General features: G+C 40.2%; 2 protein-coding genes across 8 annotated transcripts in view; one reads left to right on the top strand and one right to left on the bottom strand.

Annotated features, from left to right (window-relative positions):
• LOC109933509 (endoplasmic reticulum aminopeptidase 1) overlaps nucleotides 1-25,282 on the bottom strand; it is a 263,565-nt gene that overhangs the window by 131,609 nt on the left and 106,674 nt on the right. The gene's annotated exons all lie outside the window — the stretch shown is intronic.
• The window catches only part of cast (calpastatin), a 242,450-nt gene that overhangs the window by 192,697 nt on the left and 24,471 nt on the right, over nucleotides 1-25,282 (top strand). For 4 of the 6 annotated variants that reach the window (XM_048595061.1, XM_048595063.1, XM_048595059.1 and 1 more), the window contains 15 exons: nucleotides 2,073-2,198; nucleotides 4,137-4,193; nucleotides 4,723-4,812; nucleotides 5,711-5,806; nucleotides 6,647-6,709; nucleotides 7,501-7,620; nucleotides 10,600-10,656; nucleotides 12,733-12,822; nucleotides 13,555-13,650; nucleotides 15,661-15,723; nucleotides 17,959-18,084; nucleotides 19,468-19,524; nucleotides 21,156-21,245; nucleotides 23,987-24,082; nucleotides 24,861-24,923. In XM_048595061.1, coding sequence (XP_048451018.1) covers nucleotides 2,073-2,198; nucleotides 4,137-4,193; nucleotides 4,723-4,812; nucleotides 5,711-5,806; nucleotides 6,647-6,709; nucleotides 7,501-7,620; nucleotides 10,600-10,656; nucleotides 12,733-12,822; nucleotides 13,555-13,650; nucleotides 15,661-15,723; nucleotides 17,959-18,084; nucleotides 19,468-19,524; nucleotides 21,156-21,245; nucleotides 23,987-24,082; nucleotides 24,861-24,923 — 1,290 coding nt within the window. The remainder of the gene's footprint in view (nucleotides 1-2,072; nucleotides 2,199-4,136; nucleotides 4,194-4,722; nucleotides 4,813-5,710; nucleotides 5,807-6,646; nucleotides 6,710-7,500; nucleotides 7,621-10,599; nucleotides 10,657-12,732; nucleotides 12,823-13,554; nucleotides 13,651-15,660; nucleotides 15,724-17,958; nucleotides 18,085-19,467; nucleotides 19,525-21,155; nucleotides 21,246-23,986; nucleotides 24,083-24,860; nucleotides 24,924-25,282) is intronic. The other 2 variants (XM_048595062.1, XM_048595060.1) reach the window with 2 other exon arrangements.

Below are 25,282 nucleotides of genomic sequence, written 5' to 3'. Positions count from 1 at the left end.
GTGGAATTAGAAAGCACTGGAATGCTCTTCTGCAAACAGCAGTTGATGCTGGATTTATAATTGCTGGATTTATAATTGATCTGGCATTGATATAAGATTTAAGCCTGGTTAAATTTAGATCTGAGATGCAGTTTAAAAAAAATGTTGGCAACTATCTGGTTAGAATCTTCCAGCTTTAGGAATGAAAACTCATTAGTTGGGACTTCAGTGATGCATGGAACGTGTGTTTAGATTCATGACTTATTGTGGGTAGAATTGTACATCAATTATTTTGAGAAATGATTCGTTCCTAGGTCATGTCTGTTGTGGAAATGTAAATACTGTAGCTTCCAGGAAATTAATGTTTTCCATGTATATTATAGTTCTAGTAAGAAGACGTTAGCATGCTTGCCTTCATTGCTTAGACCATTGAGTATACAAGTAAGATGTAATGTTGAAGTTGTACAGGACATTGGTGAGGCCTATTTTGGAGTACTGTATACGGTTCTGGTTACCTTGCTATAGGAAGGATGTGATTAAATTGGACAGGGTTCAGAAAAGATTTACCAGCATATTGTCAGGACTGGAGGGTTTGAGTTATAGGGGGGAGGCTGAAAAGGCTGGGACTTTTTTCATCAGAGCATAGTAGGTTGAGAGGTGACCTTAAAGAGGTTTATAAAATCCTGAGGGACATAGATAAAGTGAATAGCAAAGGTCTTTTGCCTCGGGTGGGGGAATTCAAAAATAGGGGGCATATTTTTCAGGTGAGAGGAGAAAGATTTGAAAGGGACCTGCGGGGAACTTTTTCACACAGTGTGATTTGTATGTGGAATGAACTGCCAGAGGAAGTGGTAGATGCATGTCCAGTTATGACATTTAAAAGACATTTGGATAGATACATGAATAGGAAAGAATTAAAGGGATATGGGCCAAACATAGGCAAGCGGGACCAGTTTAGTTTTGTCAACATGGACTAGTTGAACAAAAGGATCTGTTTCCGTGCGTATGACTGTATGACTCTAAATTTAATGGAATGGTAATAATTATTGAGGATGTTGTTGAATTCTGATAATCTTGCTTATGTGTGAGTCCAAATACTCTAAACTGCAATGCAATTACAGAAGATAATGTAACGATGTGACTGCATGACCTAATGATCAGATCAGTGAAAATGACAAAGATTCTCAATGAAGAGAGGGCTGGTTAGGCTTTCTTTAGGTTTTCTTTCTTTTAGGTTTTCTTTAGAACAAAGAAGTCTAATAGGGGAACTGATTGAAATGAGTAAGGTTATGAGGGGCATAGACGGTGGATAGGAAGCAGCTTGTTCCCCTTAGGTGAAGGGTCAATAATGTGTAATTTTATAAAAGGCAGTGGGTTTTCAGGGGATGTGAGGAAAACTGTTTTTTTTTTCACCTAGATGGTAGTGGGAATCTGGAATCCACTGCCTGGGAGAGTAGTAGAGTCGGGAAACCTCACAACCTTTAAAAAATGCGTGATGTACACTAGAAATATCGTAATTTTCAAGGCTGTGGGCCAGTTGCAGGAAATTGGGATAAGTGTAGATAGATCGGTGCAGACTTGATGGGATGAAGGGTCTCTGTTTTCCTATGCTGTCTGACTCTATGACTCTGAGATATTGAAAACCAAAAGTTAGCCACCAAAAATCAAAATGTACATTCAAAGGAAATCTCAAGAAGATCTTTGAAAAAAAAATTGACCCCTGCAAGGTACTCTCAAAAATTCGTTGTATAAAGAACCAGCGTGCAAATATATGATGTACAATGTCTGGTGGAAACATAATCTGCAACTTTAGCTGAACCCTGCAGAAGAGTGAATTTGGAGAGACTGTTCACCAACCCTCCTGTGTGCATTGCACAAATGAGACCTGACAGACTTCAGCTCACTATCCTTTCATTGAAGACAGTTGCATACCAGAGCCTGATTTGTGTGAAGGAAAATTGTGCAGTTCATCACACATGGTGCGATGCAATTTTGTCATTTGTGCTCCATGATAGATGATTTGAAGCCTTTATATCTTTGTTCTTGAAATATCTTTGGGATGGTTTAATTACATGAATGTCTTGTAATCGCAGTGTATGACACAAAGTGATGTCATAACGTCCCTGTCGGCAGACTTTGCCCACAGCTCGCCGGCTCCAATTTCAAAATGCTCAGCCTCAAGTTCTCACTCTGCACCTCCACCGCCTTCACTGAAGCAGGTATGGTAACAATGTAAAACTGTGAGAGACTGCAGGTGGTCCTCTCTGCCTCATTGTCTCACTATGTTGGATGGTTTTCATATAACTTTCTTGCTCAGCACAATCTCAACTATTAAACTACGATTGTCCCCATCCCATCAACTTCCAGATTTTACCGTGGCATAGATAATAGGGCACTGCTTTGAAACTATTCTTCAATGTGATCCCATTTCACACCTGAAAATTAATATGACCCAGCCACCATCTAAAACAAAACAGCAATAAAGCTGCATTGTAGCATTTAACATTTTTTTTGAAGTTTGTGTAGTATAGCTCAGCAGATAATGTGTCATATAAATATGAAAATGTGTTTTTAAAGTTTTTTTATGTGAAAACGTTATTATGTTACGTGCTCATCTTAGTGAGAAAAGACTGAGGGAATCCCCTCTTCCCCCATCCCCCATGCACATTGTAATCAACTCCTCTCCTTGCACCATACACTCACCAACCCCACTCCCCAACCCTCCCCATAATATACTTGCGCCTGCAGCAGCCCCTTCCCCTTTACCCACTTTTTGTTTAGCTGCTGTGCCTGTGAAGCAAAGTCCCTATGCTGGGTTAAGGATCCTGTAAAATAGGCGGACAGAAATAGAAACAATAATGGTTTGAAGCTACCACTCACTTCCCACTCCCTTGCCTAGTCGCCTCTCATTCTCAATCTGTGACTGTTACATTTGCCAGCCTTTGGCCATGTCAAGTAAGCAGCCAGTTATTCAGGACCCACTTGAACTTGCCCACAAAAGGTTCTTTCTAAGTTTAAAACACTTTGGACTGATTGTCCACCCTGCACTGTTTGGTGCGATTTATCAAATGTGTGCAGAATGATCCCTGCAATGCTTCTGGGCTGTGTTCTTCTTTCCACAGCTGCCATTGCTATTTTGAGGAGGGACAGCTTGTGGCCACAAGTATAATCTTTACAATTCTAGAGCGGGTCATGAATCATAGTTTGGGATTTAGCTCAAATAGCATTGGACAACCAGTCATCAAGGGCAGTACAGCTGGATGAGACTCCCATCTCCAACTGCTGCTGTAATGTCTGGCATCTGACGGTGCCATTCCATCCCTATAATTAAGATCAGAGGGTTCATGTGGCACAGTGGTAGTGTCCCACCCCTGAGCCAGTAGGCCCAGGTTCAAGTTCCACCTACTCCAGAAGTATGTAGTAACTTCTTCGAACACGCTGATTAGAAAATGTCTATAATTGAGGTCAGTAGAAACACTGGAGAACACCATTTCCATATTTTGAAATTCGCATCCATATTCACTACCTTGGACTGTTTTCCCACAGCAGTGCTCATTCTCCTTTCCTGCTGGCCAGAGCACTTTGTGTGACTGTACACAGCTCATTTAAGGTATTGAGAATAGCAAAAGAAATGGTTCTGGAAAATTGACTCTGTTGAAAACAAACAAACAAATAAAACTGAAGGAACTGATAAAGGATCATCCATGTCAAAAGTTAACTCTGTTCTTCTCTCCACAGATACTGCAGGAACTGCATTTCCAACCTTATCTGTTCTTAATTCAATCTCTAACATCCTCTTATATTGGCATTTAATTCATAGTCAACTTTTCACCTTTCAGAAGTACTGCTGTTCTTTCTGACAGGCTTTCCATTTGTCTTTTGCTCCATTTCAACCTGCTTGTGTTTTCCTCCTAGTGTTTGCTCAGGTATCCAGCAGAATTCACTTTCACAGGCACTTGTCTTTCCTTATCAGCTTTGCTTCCAATCTACTGTACATGGAATCAAACTGAAATGCTACTTTTTTGACTAGCATTCTGATCAGAAATCTTCAATCTGAAGTGTTAATTCTGTTTCTTTCTCCACAGATTCTAACAGGCTTGCTGAGTATTGCCAGCATTTTCTTTGTAATTACAATTGTAATGTTCTTTCTTGCAAAGGCACCTCTGAAAGCTGCTTCAGCTGCCTCCGTTTCAGAAAGTAAAAGTGGTGCTAAGGTAAGCCAAAAGAAGAAGTAAATGTGAACTGTCTGGCAGCTGCCAATGATAACAGAGGAATTGCACAAATAAACCAATTCAGGAAATCTATACAGGTCATTTACTTCTCAGATATCATCAATCATACCAGAGCTGTTCTTAACTCTCCATTATCCCAATTTGTAATTCTGATGTTCCAAATATGCATACACAAGAATCTCACACCCCGTCTGTTCCTACGCTGTGAAATTACTTGCAGCCCTTTCTTCCAAACATCTTCACAAGCTTCTGATTTTTGTCTGCACCACAGTTTCCTCCATTCATGCAAAAACAATTTAACAAAATGTAAGTTCATTAATCAGTGATGTGGAAATGAAAGTCCTAATTATCCGAATTCTCACTCCCAGTATTTTGGTTCCCCTTCAGGATAAGGTATTGAGGGCTTTTCAATAAAATATAAACGACAGTTACTTGGATTGTTTCCAGGAATATATTACACTGATCTGCAGAGCTTTGACATCAGTTGAAACAAGCCCTTTTATTTTTAAAGGATAAGGATCCACTTGATCTGCTGGCAGAAACACTTCCATCTGAAGCACCAGACAATTCAGCTTCAAAATACACTGGTCCTGCAGTGAAGGTATGACAACATTTATTGCATAATATTTTGGAGTTTATGTAATATTCCTGTAACTGCATCATTTCCTGATCTGATGAAGGGTCTAGGCCTGAAACGTCAGCCTCTCTGCTCCTATGATGCTGCTTGGCCTGCTGTGTTCATCCAGCCCTGCACCTTGTTGTCTCGGATTCTCCAGCATCTGCAGTTCCTACTATCTCTCATTTCCTGATCTGTCAGTTTGTGAAGCTATTATACATTTGTACATGTGAACTTAGGCTGCTGTTAGCCCTGTCCTTTCCCCATTCAACAAGTCTTGCATCATTAGAACATGCCAAATTTTCACTAGAATTATCTAACAAAATGTGATGACAAGGAATGTTGAGATATATTGGGAAAGGTGACCAAAAACTTCATTAAAGTGAATGATTTTATGGAGCTGCTTAAATGTTGAGGGAGCTGCAGAGAGGCTGAGCCTTAGGGTAGTAGTTTGAGAATATCCCTGTTAAGTACTAAAAGCCTCTACAATTGACTTTTTCAATGCCTTGCATAATTTCCTAAGTGTTCAGTTATTCACTTAACTCGAGTTATTATTTTACAGCAGTACAGTATGTGGTGAAGTGTCATTGTCCCTACCTTGGAGCTTGTTACAAAGCAGGCAAACAGGTTGAATATCAATGTGTAAGGTCTTCCAAAACGCCTGGAAGTAAGAGCAGATTCCTGGTCAGCTAGAACCATGTGGTAGTTGCAATGCAACAAACTTGCCTTGTTAAAAGATTCCACATACAGGTTCTTGCCATGATAAAGTGCTATCCTGTTTCCAAGTGACGACTATATGCTCTCTCAGACAGTAATGTGTGTCTGCATATTGTATCTTAACATTTGCATGAATATTGATTCTTTTATTTCCCAATTTTTTTAGGAATCAGATGCTGAAAAGAAGAAGGCTGAACGAGTGGGAGAAACTGAAGAATCAATACCCCCTGATTACAGATTTAAGGAACAACCTGATCCTAAGGTTGGGTATAACAATCAATTTGAGACAAGCCAATAATCTTAGTATTTTCAAAACATGTCGGTATACACATGAGTGGGGAAAAATCTAACATGATCTAATTCAAAACTTCTACATTAGTGTTAGCTATTGTTCAGTCAGTGGAATTCATGTCTCTTAGTAAGAATATATGAGGCAAGTGGCACTCAAGTGACTTGAGGTAGAAATCAATGCCAGTGCAGTACTGAGGGAGAAACTGTCCTCTGAATGAGTAGCAAAAGTGAGACTCAGTCTGTTCTTGCAGATTGCATGTAAGAGATGACATGACAGCATTTCAAGGAAGGGTAGGTTAAACGTCCCCTGTGATCTCAACAACATTTATGTCTCGACAGCAAAATAAAAATAGATTGTCTGGATGTTATCAGATTGCTGTTTGTGGGAGTTCACTGTGTTGTCATATTTCTGAAGTTGCTATGGTGAATATGGGCTAAAAGCATTAGTTAGCTCTAAAACACTTTTTGAAACATCCTAAACATATGAAATGTGCTACAGAAATGCAAGTCCTTCTTTTGTTGTTGAGGTAGAAATAATGCTGATGCTATGAGTTACAATGAATCTGACAAAATTACAGAAGAGAAATTGCTCGGCAGTTTAAACTAAAATCAGTGCTTGCCTAGACCCTCCATTGATTAAACTTGCAAAATATTGTTTTTGGTTCAACTTATTCTACAAAGACATCATGTGTGAGGTTGCATGATGAAGTATTTTGCCAAGATTTATATTGGTACTTTATCATCTGTTCTTAATTCTACATAATTCAGATGCCCCAAAGAGAAATCTGATAATATTTGTCATTTGTAACAGGATAAAGGTAAAGTGACCTCTTCTTCCACTGGCCCAGGAGCAAAACCAAAAAGAACAGAGAAGGTAAAACTTTTTTGTCCTCTTACAAGGGTATTTGGTTCCCTACAGTGAAAAACTTCCAGCCACAATTCCATAAAACTATAATTCGCATAATCTTGGTATATTAGTGACAGTGGTGGAGGTCTATAAAAGGATATTACTTCACGCAGTGATAAAGCTGGATCAGCAGTGATATTCCAATTATTGCTCAAGATTGGAGAACGCTGCAGGCACAGAAACAAAAATGCCTGGTGTATACAGTCTCCGTTATAGAATTGGGTAAGCGAATAAGAGAAAAATAAAGTACTTGGAGCATAAGGAATGTCAGACATGTGGAAAGGAAATTTGCCTAACTGAAAATTCACTCTCATCACTTCTTCAAAGCACAATATGATGCTTATTCCTAATCTGAAAAGATTAAAGATCTTATGAATTTAGTTTTAGTTAGGAAAATGGCTTCTCATTTTTTGCCTTTTTTAACAGATGTGCGGAAGTCCTGACAATAATTCTTACTATATCTTTGTACATTGGTTTTTTGTGATTGCCAGTCCAGTGATGATGTTTCCTGGAAACATAGTTTGCAGGTCTAACTGCAACCTGCCAAAATGTGAGAAATTAGCTATTCTCCCTTTCATTTTCCAGAAATTGGATTGCAACTCATTGCCTCTCTGTCCTTCCATTGGGTAATACAGACCTATGAGAACTTAAAAGTTGTGCAGGAAATGTGTCAGATAATGCTATTTCAAACCTTTGTATCTTTGTTCTTGAAATATCTTTGAGATAGCTTACCTACATTTGTTGTATTGTTATTGCAGAAAATGACAGAAGATGATGTCCTGGATTCTTTGGACTTTGTCCAAAGTTCTCCAGCTCCAATTTCAAAATGCTCAGCTGCAGCATCTCATTCAGCACCACCACCACCTTCACTGAAGCAGGTATGACAACAATGTAAAACTGTGAGAGACTGCAGATTGAGGGATTTCCTAGCTGTGTGGAACTGCACTGTTCTTCCATTCAGACACAGCCATAGGAACATTGAAAAAGGAATAGGCCATTCAGACCTCGAGCCTGTTCAGCTATTCATTGAGATCATGGCTGACCTGTGGCCTACCTTCATGAGCCTTTGGCCCATATCCGTTAATATATTTGCTTAACCAAAATCTATCTATCTCAGATTTGTGAGAGAATCTTTCACAATAGCCTCTGTTCCAGTTCCTGTGCTGTTACCTCTGGAGTTCCCCGTACATTTGGCTCCTTCCCATCTAGATGCAACATCTTGCAGAATTGAATGTCCACCTCCATTCTCAGGAAAGACCTACTCGTGTACAATTAGTTCTACAGGCCTTACCTAAAAGAGATGACACGGTGCTTTTGCTAGCTCTCCAGCTGACAGCTGAAATCTCTGTTGCTGCCATTGAGTACCACCTAACATTTCCATTGTCTCTCATTTGCTACATTTGAGATTCAGCAACTAATATTAAGTGCACAAACATACCCTGCAGCTCAAAGCTGATCACTCAAAGTTATTGTCTTCAATCTAAACCACAAACTCTATTCCATAGGGATCAACGCCATCATTCTCCTGGATTCTAGTTGGCTTCCCATAGTCAACTATCTGTGAAACATTTACTTTTCTGAACCTCCCTTGGCCATTTTCTGATTCACACAAAGTCCCATTCACATGTCATCCCTGTGCTTGTTAAATTAAATTGACTTCCAACCTGACAATGCCTTTAGTGTTAACTTTTTCATCCTTGTTTTCAAATCTCTGTGGCTTCACCCTCTCTATCTCTCCCACTTCTTCCAGACCTTCAACATTCCAAGATCTTTACAATTCTCCAATGTGGCCCTCCTGCACATCCACCATCAATGGCTATCCTGTCAGGTGCATAAATCTTAAAGTCTGGAATCCCTCCCACTAAGCTATCCACACCTTTAACAGCTTCTCCTCCTGTAAGCTAGATAAAGTCAAGCTCTTTAACCATTTGACCTATTTGATCTTCTAGGGCCACAGTGTCAAATTTGTTGTGAGCCCACCAAGTCTGAATCCAACCACTTTAGTACACAGGGAACAGTCTTAATAGTTTCAGAGTGGGACCTCTTCCCAATTCTGGAAGAACCCCTACCATAGAGAGCTGTAAGTCAACCTGATTGGCTGGTAGTTTTGTAACCCCAGCAGCACCAGGACTGAGTGATTGTTGCTACTGAGATTAGTGCCAGTGTATAACTAAGAGGAGTCATTAAACCCAGACTCAGAGGTATGCCAAGTACTTTAGGCAGGCCTGGCTAAGAAACCCTAGTAGTGGGTATAAGGGAGTGGGGCCTGTATGCTAGAGGCCATAGTGTTTGTAGTTTAACAAGAGTTTTGACTTGGCGCTGGTGTGCCGAATGGGCATAGGAGATCCCCTAAAGGAAGTACTCAGCATTCTTGCCTGATCATAACGTGTGTTCTGAAAGCCGTTAGGTTACTCATCATGCCTCTGCCCTTCTCCATTGCAGGTTAAAAAAACAGTGGCAGAGGCAGAACAAAGGCCTTATGTTGATCATTAGTTATGTGACCACTCAATATGCCTTGGAGTGTGTGGACTGCCTTACACATTCTCCATCAAATAAAATATAGGGACAGATTAGGGATGGGTGAGAACACTACCCACTAATTTTACAAGCCCCCTCCCTCTGTGGATCTGTGAAATCCATCCCATGACTTTAATAAGAATGGTCAATGGGCCAATTTGGAAACAAAAGGAGTAGGTTTTGTCTTCATGTGAAAGTGCAAAACAGATAGTAAGGAATTGAAAGTCCATTTTATACCTTTCACAACTTTTATTTCCTTTGACTTTATGCCACACAAAAAAAAGTAATCATTGCAACAAAATAAATTGTTTTCATTTTTTTCTTCTCATCTGGACAGGCTTTGCTCCTGGTCTCTCTTTCATACCATTTTCTCTTCTCAGAAATCTCTGAGGGCAAAAATTACCTGGGAATAGCCTCCACTTAAATTCGTGTAGCTCGTCAGAGCAAGATGAACAAAAGGGAGCAAATGACAATACTGAAACCTTTCCTCTAACTGCAGAATACAATTACAGCAATTACACTGAGCTTGTTAACTGGCTGTCAGTTGGTAGACTTCTCACCTCTGAATCAGAAGGTTGCAGTTTCAAGTCCCTCTTAAGGACCCAAACTCAAAAAACGCTGAGACTGATACTTCAATGCACAACTGAGGGAGTGGTGCTCTGTCTGGGGTACCACCTTTTGGTTGAGTTGCTAATAAATACACATCTGCCTCTGAGATGGATACAAAGATTCCACAGCATTATTTTGAAGAACAGATCATTGGCCAATATTCATCCCTTAACCAACATCAAAAAAGGCATTGTCGCATCGATGATTGTTTGAACAAATTGGGTGTAAATTAGGTCTCCTAGATTACAAAAAAGATTGCACTTCAACATTCTTTATTGGCTGTGGAGCATTTTTGGCCATCCTGTTGTTAAGAAAACTGCAGTATAAGAACCAGACTCTCTTATTTCCACCTTCTGGTTCGAAAATGACAGAATAGAGAATTTTCTTGTGTTGCATCATAGTATCGCGGCTGAATGAAACGCACTCACTCCCCCCACTGCTGTTGGGACTTCTGTCATCGGTCAGGCCCCTATATTCCCAATCATGTGGGTAATAACACCATGTGAAAAATGCATTTGCACATATTTGGAGATTCTATCTGCTTCATCAACCAGGAATGTTTTCTCACAGCAATGTCCAATACTTGGCAGATTGGAATGCCTCATGTGACTCTGCACATTGCATTTAAGATTTTAATAAAGGTGATGCAAATGATTCTGTAAATCCGAAGTTATTAAATGGAAACAACAAAAGTGGAGAAATGTCATTATTATGTTCTTTTTCTGACAAAGGCACCTCTGAAAGCTTCCACAGCTGCCACAGTTTCTGCGGATAGAAGGGATGTGAAGGTAAGTGAAAAAGGATTAAAATATGAAATTACTTGTAGCAAACAGTATCAGCAGAGGAATGGCACAAATGGATCCATTTTGGAAATCTTTGCATTGCACTCATCAAAGACCTTTCTGCTGTCATCACAGAGCAGTTCTTAACACTAATAGCCTAATTGCAGTTGTCATGTTCCCAAATTTCTTTCATAAGGTAACTCCATCACAGTCTAGCAGATCTGACACTGTACAATGCTCCCAGTCTTTCATTCCAAACATTGTCACAGCCTTTCGATCTTCATCTACGCCTTGCTCTCCCACATGTACCAGCAGACTAATTCGGAAAGCAAACTTCAATCATACCAACCAGTGATTGTAAAAACTAAAGCCATGATTATCCCACTTTGCACACTTAATTTACAATTACCTGACTTCCTCGTCCTGAAGGAAAATGGTAAATATAGCAAATTTGAAATGTCTCATACACTCCATAACTATTTTATATGCAGCAGGAGTGAGTGTGGTGGGGCTGGGAGGGGTGTTAGAGGCATAGAGTTGTACAGCACAGAAACACACCCTGCAGTCTAACTTGTCTATGCTGACCAGATATCCTAAATTAATCTAGTTCCACTTGCCAGCATTTGGCTCATTTCCTTCTTAAACCCTTCCTTTTCATGTACCCTTCCATATGCTTTTTAATTGTACCAGCCTCCATCACTTCCTCTGGCAATACACAAACCACCCTCCTAGATGAAAAACCTGCTCCTTAGGTCCCTTTTAAATCTTTCCCCTCTCACCTTAAACCTATGCCCTCTAGTTTTGGACTCCCCTACCCTGGGAAAAAGACCTTGGCTCTAAGGTTTTGGAGTAGATCTGTAGCTCGAGTTGTGGGTGTTGAGGTTGGTTGGCAACAAACCAGCTTGAGCCAACCAACCTCAACAAGACCTTGGCTATTCAGTCTATCCATGCCCCTCATAATTTTATAAACCTCTGTAAGGTCACCCTTGAGCTTCCGAAACTCCAGGGAAAAAAGCCCCAGCCTATTCAGCCTCTCCCTATAACTCAAAACCTCCAGTCCCAGCAACATCCTTGTAAATCTTTACTGCATCATGTCAAGTTTAACAACATCTTTCCTATAGCAGGGAGACCAGAATTGAACACAGTATTCTAAAAGTGGCCTAACCAATGTCCTGTACAACTGCAACATGACATCCCAACTCCTATACTCAATGCAGTGACCAATAAAGGCAGAATTTGGCACTTCAAACAGACAGCCTGGAAGATTTTACTAGGAATGCTGGTCTGTGGAAATGAAGGGAAATGGGGGATTTCACATCGTGCCATTTTCCATCTGTCATCTCGGACTAAGAAAACATCTGTGAACCCACTCATGACAAACCCAGCTACCTCACCTCGGTTTTATTCCCAGTGGGTGTTAATTAGCTCAGGTCGAGAATCTCTGTTTCCATCTGAATAGAAGGATCCACCTTAGTGAGCCAATGGCCAGTTGTTTTGCTGGCAACTCATTAATTCCTGCAGCATCAGTGTGAGCAGTGGCCATTCTTGGACTGCAGCTGGAATCCAAAGAAGAGAAGGCTATGGATGGTAGACTGTGCTCCGTAAGTATTGAGAGCCTGCCAGACAAACCCTAGCTCAGTGGATGAGGGATGTGTGGGATGACAGAGGTTAAAAGTGGGAGGAGAGTGACATTGTACGGGAGGGGCAGAGATCTCCAAAGCAGGTTCCCACTTTCAAATTGCCATTTGCTGCAAAAAGATGGCCACAGGGCGGACAGGTTGCTTGTGGCTCAATCACCCCCTGTTAAGTGGAAGACAGGTCAGGGATCATTGAGGAAGGTGGTAGCAAGACCATCCATATTGGATTTTACACACTCCCTCACTTTCACACCAAACCAAGGGGAGGAGAAAATGCAGCTCCCCCTGTCACACCTCTCCTTAAGGACAAGGAAGTCAGGAAATTGTCGGTTAAGTGTGAGCCCTAGTTTCTTGGGTTTATTTTCCAGTAACATTTTTCACAACTCTAATATTATGTTTCCCTTGTGCTTTGTCACAAATTGAAAAAGTGTATTTTTTTTAAAAGGGTGAAGATCCGTTTGACCTGCTGGCAGGAACACTTCCAACACAAGCACCAGATGATTCAGGTCCAAAATACACTGGTCCTGAAGTGAAGGTACAAATGGAATTTATCTCCTGATTTTTATCTTTTATTATATTCCTGTGATTGCATTACACGTGGATCCACTTGATTTGTGAAATTCATACACATTAGTTTATATGGAATTAGCCACTGTTGGTGATGCCTATTTGCCAGTGCCACAACAACAACTTGCATTTATATGGCACAGCAATGGAGGACAGCATCACAAGGCATCTCACAATTTTTTTTCACGCACGGTTTGAAAGCAAGCCATATAAGGAGGCATCAGGACAGGTGTCCAACAGCATTTTAAAAAAAAAAGCAAGATATTTTGTGCAGTGTTTTAAAGAAGGAAACAGAATTAGGGAGGCAGTAGGACCTGGGGAGAGATTTCAAGAGCATATCACTATGAACAGCTCTATTCTTTCACAAGCTGCTTTTGCAGAGCCTTGAGTATCCTAATTGATTTATTCTTTCTCAAAATGTGGGTGTTGCTGGAAAGCCCAGCGTTTGTTGCCCATCCATAATGGCCCATGAACTGAATGACTTGCTTGGCTATTGCAGAGGGCAGTTAATCAGACAAGGTGCTGGGTCTGAAGTCACGTGTAGACTAGACCAGGTAAAGATAGCGATCTCCTTCCCCAAAGGATATTCTTCACTGAACTCATTAAACTAAGGTCATCATTCTGTGTTATGAGTGGATATTGAATCGTTATAGTTTATATGAACATCACAGCTGAGTAATTTTATTTCTCATATTTCCAGGAAGCAGATGTTACTAAGAAGAAAGCTGAGCGAGTGGGAGAGACTGAAGGATCTATACCGCCTGATTACAGATTTAAAGAACAACCTGATCCTAAGGTTTGGCCTGTCTGCCAATTTCAGCCAAGTCAAAAATTGTTTCAATTAACTTTGTATTTTCAATCTATATTGTTCCAACCAGGTGGGGACAGAGTATACAGCTCCCTCTTTTCAGTGTGTTCAGTTTGCCACAACAGATGTTTAAAGTTCTTTTCTAGCACAAGGCTAAACCTCTGTGTAATAAAAATGTAGTGATCTATTGTATCAGTAGGGAGCCAATTACAACCTTTTGATTGAAAAAAAACAATTTATTACCTGCTAATCCAAAGAAAAATGACACAGATGCAACCTCAAGCAGACATACACTCGGAAACAAAGTTAAAAAGAGAGAGACCAGTATGAGTGGAAGATAAAAGGAATATAGCGTTTACAGTCCTTCAGGTGTTCTCGAGCCTGTGAGTGTTAACCGGAGACCATGGTTGTCTAATTGGTATCTTGAGTCATTTGCAGCTGGAAAGTATTTCAGTTCTGTTACTACTCACTGGGGTAATGCACTGGAAATCAAACCCTGCTATTCCTGGAGTCATCACAAAAAGTCAAAGATATTAAAAAATATACAAAGATTCCCAATTTACCTGTCTTATAGACCCAGGTTAATAGAAAGCACAGACCAGGTTTGTGTAAAAAAAAACTACTTTTTTTTATATATATATATATATGACTTTTTTGAATGAGTTACAGATAAACAATTATGAATCATCAGCATATATCTCTACAAATTAAAACTCTAATCACCTTACAAACTCCCCTTTACACAAACAAATCGAGACAGAGAGGAAATAAAAACTGAGAAAACAGTTCAGTGGTTCTGGTTGACAAGGATTACAGAAATAATTCTTCTAATTCTTGTGCTGGTCAGAGTGCTGCCTCTTAGTTGCCCTTCTTCGATGCATCCATCGGTTTTCAAGTGGCACAGAGTAGCTGGTTCACTTATAAAAGGCCCCTGTCTTACCAATTAAATATCACAGTTTACAGCAAGCACTGACAGACTGGTTTTCTTAGTGGCTTCCAAGTTTAAAGTGGCTTATCAAGGTCAGATAAAGAGACCCTAAGATGGTTGCAGTCTGAAAGTTTCTCTGTAACTTGTGGGTAACTATGTTTCAACCTCACTGGTATACCCTTGGTGACCATTGTGAAGTGTGCTTCCTTCAGTTTTGGAATAAATTTTGCCCTAGCATGTTCTCCTACTGCCTTCAAGTGGGTGTTTAGCTTCTGCTGTACTAACCTATGGCTCTTCCACTACATAAGACTTCACCTTCATGTTTTCCTGGCCTGTCTGAAAAGACCTCTGTTCTCCATTGAAGTTTACCATTAAGGTATCTGTTAACGAGATCTGTGACTCCACCCTGTGATATTTGTCACCTTCCCTGGCTCGTTCGTTCGTTCGTTCGTTCTTTATGGCTTTCTATCTAACTGTGGAGCTTTTAACTCCTTTGGGTTCTGACATGACTCTTTCTGCTTCTGCTGGCTGGACTTCAGCATTCACCCAGTTTTGTGATCCCCTGTAGGGCTTTTGAACCTATTTCAGTTCCCACTGCCACTTTGCTTTTCCAGCTGACTTTCTCACAAACTTTGCAGTCTCTCTGGATTGTATCTTTACTTTTTGAGCGATAAGTTTTACTACCAGCAAAACCCTGTTCCGAAGAAGGATCCCGACCTGAAACATCGATTTTCCTGCCTCTCTGATGCTGCCTAGCCTGCTGTGTTCCTCCAGCTCCACACTGTGTTAGCTCTGACTCCAGCATCTGCACTTCTTGCTATCTCTTTTTTGCCACCAGCAATGTCTGATGACTGAATTTGAAAATCAATTTGGATATTTTTTATCATTCTTGCAACTTAATGCTTTTGCAATTTGAATTATTTGATTGATTGACTGGCATCATGGATCAATGCAGTCTGAAATGCTGAACTAAGTTAATACGTTTATAAGACTACTTCACTGGCTGCTGTTAAATCTAAGTACTTCTGATACCGAAAGAAGTATCTGATGAGGCTTGTTTCTTGAAACAGGATAAAGGTAAAGTGGCTTTGTCATCTTCTGGTCCAGGAGCAAAACCCAAAGAAACAGAGAAGGTAAAGTTGAGAGTTTTCTTCTCGGTTCTCTGCAGTAAAACTCCTCGGCGCTGTTCTGCGTTGATATCACTTGTCCCTAATTGTAACACAGGCAGTGATAGGGGCCTTTTAGAGGATACCACTTTACTCCATACCAGGCTTAGAGCCAGCAGTGATATTAAATTAGGTTTATTGTCACATATACTCACATGAGTACATGAAAAGCTTCCAAGCCCCCGCTTACTGCGCCATCTTAGGTAAAAGGTATTTGGTACATAATCTTACTTTCTTCCCTCCAAGCTGATATCCCAGTTTATCCAAGATTGGAGGATAAACTGGTTTTGGGGAGGAGGATGAGCGACAGATAAATGTACTTGTAACATAAGGAATCTTCAAACTGAGAATAAAAAATATGGCTCATTGAAATTCATTCCATTTGGCACTCCCCCATTTCAGGGCATTTTCCTTGCATTTTGCCAACTGTCCAAGTGGAAAGAAAATGGAAATTTAAAAAAGTTAATAGATTTTGCAAGTTCACATTTCTAGATCTTGTAGACTTACTGGTTAAACTGGATTCTTTGTAAAGAATTTGGCATCTGATAAGTCTAAATGTACAAAAGAAAATATGGACGAAGTATGTTGGGAGCTGCAACCTGGTGGAGGTCCTGACATATAGTTCCTTGTGGAAATTACGCGGAAAGATTCAATTTCCAATAGACAATTCCTCTGTTCCTTGGAGAATGATCGGGGCAGATCTATGTGACTTAGCTGCAGAATTACCCTGGAAATATTAGACCATTCTAGTGATTCTAGTGATCTGACTCTTACATCACCCTCCTGACTATCTGACTAGTCCCCCTCCCCATACCATCCAACTATCCCCCTCAACTACTACGCAGATACCCCTAAGTCAGACCACCGACTCCCTGGACTTTCCAAATAATCCCTCATTACCCCTCAATCAGCCACTGCCAATCCCAAATATCCTCCCGAACACCCATACACTATCCCATCTAGACCCACTGGTTTGACGTAACCTGACTTCTGACATCATAGTCCCCCCTCAACACAAGCTAACCACCTACCTGTTTATACCCTGGCTAATGCTGACTGTTTCCTCATTCAGACCTGACTACTGCCCTAACACTCGATTACCTCTGACACAGCTATCCAACACATGCACTTACACACCTACCATTCACTCACTCAGCCACTTACATATTGAGATATCTACTCGCTAACATCAGAACACATTATATAATTATTTTGAAAGAGATTTTTATCCTTATTCTTTCATGTAATATGGACATTGCTGGCAATTGTTTTCCTGCTGCTATTTGCCTTTGAGTAGGCTGATTGAGTCATAGAGTCATACAGCACAGAAATAGACCCTTTGGTCCAACCAGTCCACACCAACTGTGTTCCTAACTAAACTAGTGCCACTTGCCTAACATGAACTTAACCAAATGTCTTTTCAACATTGTAACTGTACCCACATCCACCACTTCCTCTGGGAATTCATTCAACACATGAACCATTCGCTGTGTAAAAAAAATTCCCCCTCATCCTTTTTAAAGTTTTCTCCTCTCACCTTAAAAAATATGCCCCCTATTTTGAATTCAAAAGATCCCTGCAATTCATCTATCTATGCCCCTCAAGATTTTATAAACCTCCATGAGGTCACCCCTCACCCTCCAACATTCCAGTGATTGATTTAATTTGAACCCATGTTCCCAGAACATTAACATGGGCCTCTAGATTACTAGCCCAGTGACATTATCACTACACCACTGTCTCTCTGCCACTGGTCCTGACTATTATCCATTCTGATTCAGTTACCCAGAGCATGCTGCTCTCCTGGGCTTTTTGCTCAGTGGCAATGCAAGTATCCAGTTCCATTCATGATTTATACATGTTTGCGCATTGCTCCTCTTTGTTTTCCAGTGTCACTGGTGTTGTTTCAAGGAAACATAAATTGTGAGCATAACTGAAGCTTGCAGAAAATTGGAACTGAGAGACATTATCCACCATTTTCCCTTGCATGTTCCAGATTTTGAATTGACAGATATTACCTCTCCATCTGTCTTATGGGTAAAACTGACATATAAGAACCTAAAGAGCAAGAAGGGAAAATAATGGAGTTATATCAACGTTTCTTAGTTTGTGTTTCAGTATCAAGGGAATGAGGCCTTTGCCCCTGTATTTATTAATACCTTTTGAGGTGTTTGAACTGCATTTGTTGTATTGTCATTGCAGAAAATGACAGATGATGATGTCCTGGAGTCACTGTCAGCAGATTTTGTCCACAGCTCTCCAGCTCCAATTTCAAAATGCTTCGCTCCAACGTCTCACTCGGCAGCTCTACCATCTGTGCCAAAGGAGGTATGGCATCAATCTGAGACTGCAGTTGGAGGCTGGGAATTCTGCAGGGGTGCTTCCTGGTGATGGTGGTTTTGGAATTCAGTTGGTTGCTGATATCGGTAGTTGGTGATTGGTGTTACACAAAGCTCTAATGTATCCAAAGTCACTAAATGCCAACCTCAGTCATTTAATTATGAAGCTGAGGTTTTTGGTTTTGTACAATCGGCAAAGTGTATTTTGTTAATTTGTCCTTTTTCAGATTGATACCCTCCAACCAGAACACACATTCCCTCAAATAAAGGTATAAATACTGTAGATGCAGTAAGAAAAATATAAACAGAAAGTACTGATTAGTTTCAGCAGGTTGGTGAACAGCTGAGAGAAACGGAGTGAACATTTCAAGTCCATTATGTTTCTCTTTTTCAAAAAAAAGGTCCTCTGTTCTCCTGGGTGGCTTTCTCGGAGGGAGGAAATGCATTTAATTGGGATAGGGCTGGTTTACCTGAATCCCACTGTCACCAGAATTAAGTTACTGGTTGGCCTACAAGCCTAAAAGCTGCACCTGTGTGTTTTGTGCAGTGTTTTTCCAGCACTTTCTGGCTTTTATTTTACATAATCCCTCAGCTCCTTTGCAACCATATTGTCTTCCGATATCTGAGTCCAAAAATGAATTGTGAACAATCTCCACCTACATTCATATAACCAGCACTGTTAGTAAATCACCAGAAGTTGCATATCAGACGGCAAATAATCACAGTCTGGCAGGAGTCCTCAGCTCTACTGGACAGAGGTGGGCATTCTACTTGATGCTATTCTCATTGGCTGCCCAATAAAGGATGGTGGTTGCGTTCTCAATGCTGCCAACCTAATCAGTGGGCTGGGAGCTTTGGAGCACAGTGCCTTCACCTTTATGTCCACTGTCTTTGGCCCATATTTGGAGAATGGAACCTCCAGCTGTTCAGGCCCAAGGTATCTCCCAATTGCAAGTGTTCAATATAATGAGATTTGAAAGCTATTCTGTCTTTGTAAGTTGTATTATGTACTGAACACAAATCTTTGTCACAATGGACTTGTAGAATAATCAATACTGCCCATTCAACCTGAATAGAGGGTAAATACAGACAAAACTGAACTGTAAGCCATACTGGTTTACAGATCACTGCAGAGTGCAAGAAACCCTTTCCCTTCAGAGTAAAGCAATTTACTGTCTTTTCCATTTAACAAAGTTCTTAATGTTTCCTGTTTGTGCGCTGGATCTCATGATTTATGGTTATAAATGATGTAAAATCACATGTATTGTCGTATTAAAGTGATGGTAGAAAACAACCAGGATAATTGGTATGCATCAAACATAATTAAGTTAAATTAAAACCATCATTGAAATTTTAATTTCTTTCTTGAAAGGCACCTTTGAAAGCTTCGACAGCTGCCCCAGTTTCTGCGAGTCAGACTGGCACCAAGGTAAGTGACAAAATAAGAGTGAAATGTAAAGAATTACATTTGCAGCAGACACAGGCCAGTGGATTAAATTCTTAATTTGTACTCAAGGTCCTTATTCAGTTTTTAATGTGTAAATGGATACCCTGATCTTTGGACAAAATCTTATCTTTTTACATATAATTCACATATAATGGAGGACCCTGCCATTCATTTATTTGTAGTACCTCCGCACAGCTTTCCCTCTTCCAATGCCCTCCAAGCCCAGACATATTTAGATAGAGGGCCCTGGAAAATATATAGCATGAATTTTTCACTGCTGATGACATGGAAACTGTCAATGCAGGCTTCGTTGCTCCAATAAAACTGACAGTTCATTCAGGAGTGCAGAATAAGATGGAAATTAAGAAATTTTTGTCAGTCCCCCACTTTTCCAGAGCGGATGTTGAGCACCGTCCACTGTCCAATTCCAATGAATTGACAAAAAGTTCCACTGTTCTCTCCTTGCCTTCCTAAAGAGATATCGAAACAAGAGTTGGTTATTTAGCTGCTCAAGCCAACTATGAATTTTTTTTTTGGATCAATTCCTTTGGACATGTTATAGCACACCTTGAAAGCAGGTGCTCGCCTTGAATTAAGTTTCTGCTCCAGAGGCAGGTAAACCAGCAGTGCACCACAAAAGACCCTCAAGCCTATTCTATCATTAAATAAGATCACTGCTCTACAGCCTTATTTTATGTAACTGCCTTTGCCCCATATCTCAGGATACCCTTAGTTAACCAAAACCTATCAATCTCGTGCTTAAAATTAACAATTGATCTGATATCAATTGCTATCTGCTGTCTGCTGATAACGGTGTAAAGTTACTGCTGATGGGAGGTGCAACTAGTTTGTTGACAACCCAAACTCATCACAGTCATTCACGCTCAGTGCTGAACTGCTCCTTGACAGTCTCAACATTCAGGCTAGGCAGAAAGCCCCCTTAGGTGGCCAGTAGTTACGCACTTAATAAGTTAAGGACCTCAATTGCGATGCAGGCAGGTGAGATGGTCATCGCCCAGATCTTATAAAATTGCAGATAAATCGGGGTTAAGTGAAAGACTGACAGGAGAGGCAGGGAATTTTACCAATCTCTCTTCCTGCAAACCACCAGTGGGGTCAATGAATTCGGTCACTGTATTCTGTCACTGTATTTGGATCTCCATGGGGATCACTTGTCCAGACCTCTGGATTACTTAATAAAAACCAAAAGAACTGCGGATGCTGTAATGTAGAAACAAAAACAGAAGTTGCTGGAAAAGCTCAGCAGGTCTGGCAACATCAGTAGAGAGAAGTCAGTATCAACATTTCAGATCAAGTGACCCTTTCTCAGAACTGACCTGAAACGTTAACTCTGATTTCGCTCCACAGATGTTGCCAGACCTTCTGAGTTTTTCCAGCAATTTTTGTTTTTGCCTCTGGATTACTTGTCCAGCTTACAGGATTTTCTAGTAAACCCTGAAACGCATCAGTATTAGTGTCCTGAACTATAACTTGGGGTGGTGAGATCTGCATTTTAACCACACAGTGGTGTAAGCCCTGCTTGAAATAATTCAGCTGTCTGGATTTTAAATAAAGTGACCAAAAAGTGAGAACATGCCTTTTTATTTTTAAAGGATGAAGACCCATTTGACCTGCTGGCGGGAACACTTCCATCACAAGCACCGGACAATTCAAGTCCAAAATACACTGGTCCTGAGGTGAAGGTACAAATGAAATTTGTTCCTCCTGATACTTTTCATCTTTAAATAACTTTCCTTTCAGTACACCATACCTGGCTTTTGTTTTAGTCTTTATCTGCATGTTAGGGGAGCACACTAATTAATCCCAAACCTTTGCTTCAATCCCACAATTCTGTATTTTTCCCCTTTGTTTTAGCTATGCTGTGTCTTTTGATGTGTATTGTCTAAATAAGATGGTAAACAGAAAGTCTTCCTGTTTGTTCAGATTGATATAAGATTTCATACAATGATGCAGTCATAGGAGTTTCCTATGTGCAAGTAAGTAAATAGTGAATTGATGCTCCCCGTTCTTCCAAGAGTATTCAAATGATCCTCACTTTCTATTCTACGAAATTCGCCATTTTGAACTTGTCAATGGATTTTCTGTCATGGAAAATTTGGAATCTGCCAAATGTTTGAGTATGGAAGCAGAGAGGATGAATGATTTCAGCAGAAAATTGATGAGTAGTTGAGGGAAATAAACTCACAGTGCTTCAGGTATAAAATGGGGGAATGGAACAGATTAAACTGCTCTACAAAGGGCCAGCATGAAATAACGGGGCCACATAGTCTCCTCTTGTGCCATTATGATTCTGTGGGTAGAATGTTTCACAGAGGCAGTGACCCCACCAATTGGTTGAAATATCAGTGTCATCTCTGCCAGTGCTGGAAGGCAGGAATAGATTTTAGTCATCAGGCAGCTAACTGAGCGGAACTCAGCATACTGAGCCCAAAACCAGGCCACCAGTGTTTACTTGGCACCACTGGCATGTGACATGGCCATTCATACTGATTGTCAATTGGTTGAAGGGTAGGGCAGGCTGCCCACAACCACGTAAGTACTGGTAAATCTCAGTGCGGTGGATAAGCAATGGACATCTACTTCCTGAGGGGTGATGGCACTTAAAATTCTGACCCATGTTACTTTGTGACAATTAAGTGACAAGACTACATCACCATTGGTGATGTTGGCTTTTAATATTTACTTGGCATTTTGTTTTAAAGAAGGCACTGCCTTGGTGGTTGTGTAATCTCTTCTCGAATAAAAGTCCTATTGGAGTAACCATCTGGGGAGTGATCAGCAGTGCAGAGAACTCGGAGAAGTTCTATGTTAGACAAGACTGTGTAACATTTGTATGTCAAGAATCGTCATTTCAACAATAAACTTCATGATAAAAAGTGTTTCCTTTCGGAATGGCTTTAGTAAATGTAATATTTCACAGAGTAATAAATAATATTGATAAATATCTTGCCTTTGCAATCCTCCTTGTGCTAATGAAATTCTTGGTATGAATGACAGCTGTGAAGCCTCAGATTTTGGGTAGAACATATTAGAAATTCAGGCATGGACTGCAAACAATCTTTAAATGTTCCAATACTTAAGACAGCTTCTTGTGACTGAGGTAAATGACCAGGCGTTGCTTTCTGTATTCATCGTTTTAATCAACCAAAATTTACCAAATTTACTGAAAAAGCACTCAACTGAAGAAATTATCGACAACAATTAACTCTTGAACACAAATCAGAATCATGAATTATCAGCCAATGTTACTTCAAGTAAACCGACAATTTTGCTTTAAATATTCCATGCAACAAACATAAGTTTTACGTTATCATAAAAATCCATATTCTCAATAAAAGCGTGGCCTAACTTGTCCTCCTCATGTAGAAAGTCTTGCTTTCCCACTCAATTGATTTAGAATCGAATTATGTTCATTGGTAGCTGTGTTCCATCTGAGCAACTCATAGAATGTCAGCATACTAAAAAGGAATGTTCTTGATCAACCCCTTCCATAAATACTATTAAATAGTCTTCACTGGAACTGCTGCTGCTTCAATTCATGATTCCTGCTCTAACCATATCTTTGGCTTTCTGTTTGTTTAACTCTATTACACGCAGCACATTACAAGTATGCATTGTCTCCTTTCCCTCTGCTGTGGGTCTCCTTTGTGTCTGGCCACAGGGCTTTCATAATGTTTACTTCCTTCCTACTGGTAATGCTTCCAGGTCTCTCAGATCAATGTTTCTTATTATTCAAGAAAGTTACGACTGATTCCTTTACAATTAATCCAAATTCTTAAAAGTCCTTTCTAAACGTTCATAAAACCAATGACAGATTCCACAGATATTTTTTAAAATTGCAAATTCTTCTTACTCTGCTGATTCTAGGTCAAACACTGAATATAAGTCCCTGTTCATCACCATTGCTGCCAAAGTCTGTGCATGTTTTTAACAGGGAGTTTTTAAACAAGTTTCCTAAATCTGATTTTAATTCAACCAACTCAAGTCAATCACTTTACTGAAGTGATCCTGCCATCTATGTTTGGGGCAGCACAGTGGCTCAGTGGTTAGCACTGCTGCCTCTTAGCACCAAGGACATGGGTTCAATTCCAGCCTCAGGTGACTGTCTGTGTGAAGTTTGCATATTCTACCTGTGCCTGTGTGGGTTTCCTCCGGGTGCTCCAGTTTCCTCCCACAGTCCAAAGATGTGTAGGATAGGTTGATTGGCCATGCTAAATTGCCCATAGTGCCCAGGGATATTTTGGTTAGTTGGGTTAGCCGTGGAATATCAAGGGTAGGGGAATGGGTCTGGGTGGGATACTCTTCAGAGGGGCCATGTGGATTTGTTGGGCCAAATGGCCTGTTTCCACACTCTGGGGACTCTGATTCTATAAAGCATTTTACGTTGAAGTTAAACCTTAGGATTTAATTCTTATATTTTCAGGAATCGGATGCTAAGAAGAAGAAGGCTGAACGAGTAGGAGAAACTGAAGAATCTATACCCCCTGATTACAGATTCAAAGAACAACCAGATCATAAGGTTCAGTTCAACACATAATTTGAATCAGGCCAATGATTATTTCAATCACCTTGCATTTTCAAAATAATGTCCATGTACAGAAGTTTGATAAAAATTTCTGCAGTGATATAAAGTGAATAGAAATTGCAGAGATCACAAATATAGTTCATTGGATTTTCTAAAATGTAGCAATCCCATGCAGATTGCCAAGGGTGCCAGGGTGGTCAAGTCTTGGGGTGTAGTGGAACCCTCTAGATTCTCCAATTTACATGGATACCTTCAGAGGGTTCCAAATGCAGGAGAGTCATCCAGTGCAATCTTCAATTTCCTGGACAATTCTTTTGAGGTTTGCTGCAATGGGCATTTTGGAGGATGCCAAGTCATTGAGTGTCTTTAAGACAGAGACAGAGACAGATAGGTCCTTGATTTGTAAAGGGATCAAGGGTTTGGGGACAAGGCAGGAGAATTGAGATGAGAAATATACCAATCATGGTAGAATGGTGCAGCAGATTCTGTGGGCCAACAGGCCTAATTCTGCTCTTGTATCTTATTGTCCCCATGCGCATCTTCCATCTGTGCTTCTGAAATGATTATCTGGCCATCAGAAAATCAAGGTCAATGTTTCATGACCACTTATATGCATTTACAACAGTAGAAATGATTCTTATATCATGCACCACAAGTAATTGAACAGGGAATGACAAAATAAAAATTGCAGATAAATTAAAATTAATAGTAATGCACACCAGTATTCTCCATTCGTTAACCTACTATGTTATAACCTTGTTTCTTCTAACAGGATAAAGGTAAAGGGCCCTCTTCCTCCACTGGTCCAGGAGGAAAACCAAGGGAAACAGAAAAAGTAAAGTTCCATTTTTTGTTCTTGTAAGAGCATTAGGTTCTCTACATTAAAACTATTCAAGTCACTATTCCATTGGGTAGTAATAATTATTTAGCTGGTAAGATAAAGATAGCGCTTAATGTTTTTATGCAGGATACTACTTTACTTAGGCTCAGCAATGATACTCTAGTTATTGGAGGGCCGTCATGTTTACAAAAACAAAAATGATGAGTGTTGCGTCATTCTTCACAATGTTATGTGAAAGAATAAAAAGAATGTGAATGTACTTGGAACATGAAAAAAATCAACATGAGAAAATCAAATTTGGCTCACCATTAATTCATTTCCCTGTGACTCTTACCATTAGAACGCTTCATTCA

This window comes from Rhincodon typus, chromosome 3 (genome assembly GCF_021869965.1).
Source record: "Rhincodon typus isolate 14 chromosome 3, sRhiTyp1.1, whole genome shotgun sequence".
In the NCBI taxonomy this organism is placed as follows: domain Eukaryota; kingdom Metazoa; phylum Chordata; class Chondrichthyes; order Orectolobiformes; family Rhincodontidae; genus Rhincodon; species Rhincodon typus.
The sequence above is the reverse complement of the archived record's forward strand: the minus strand, read 5'-3'. Positions and strand labels throughout refer to the sequence as shown.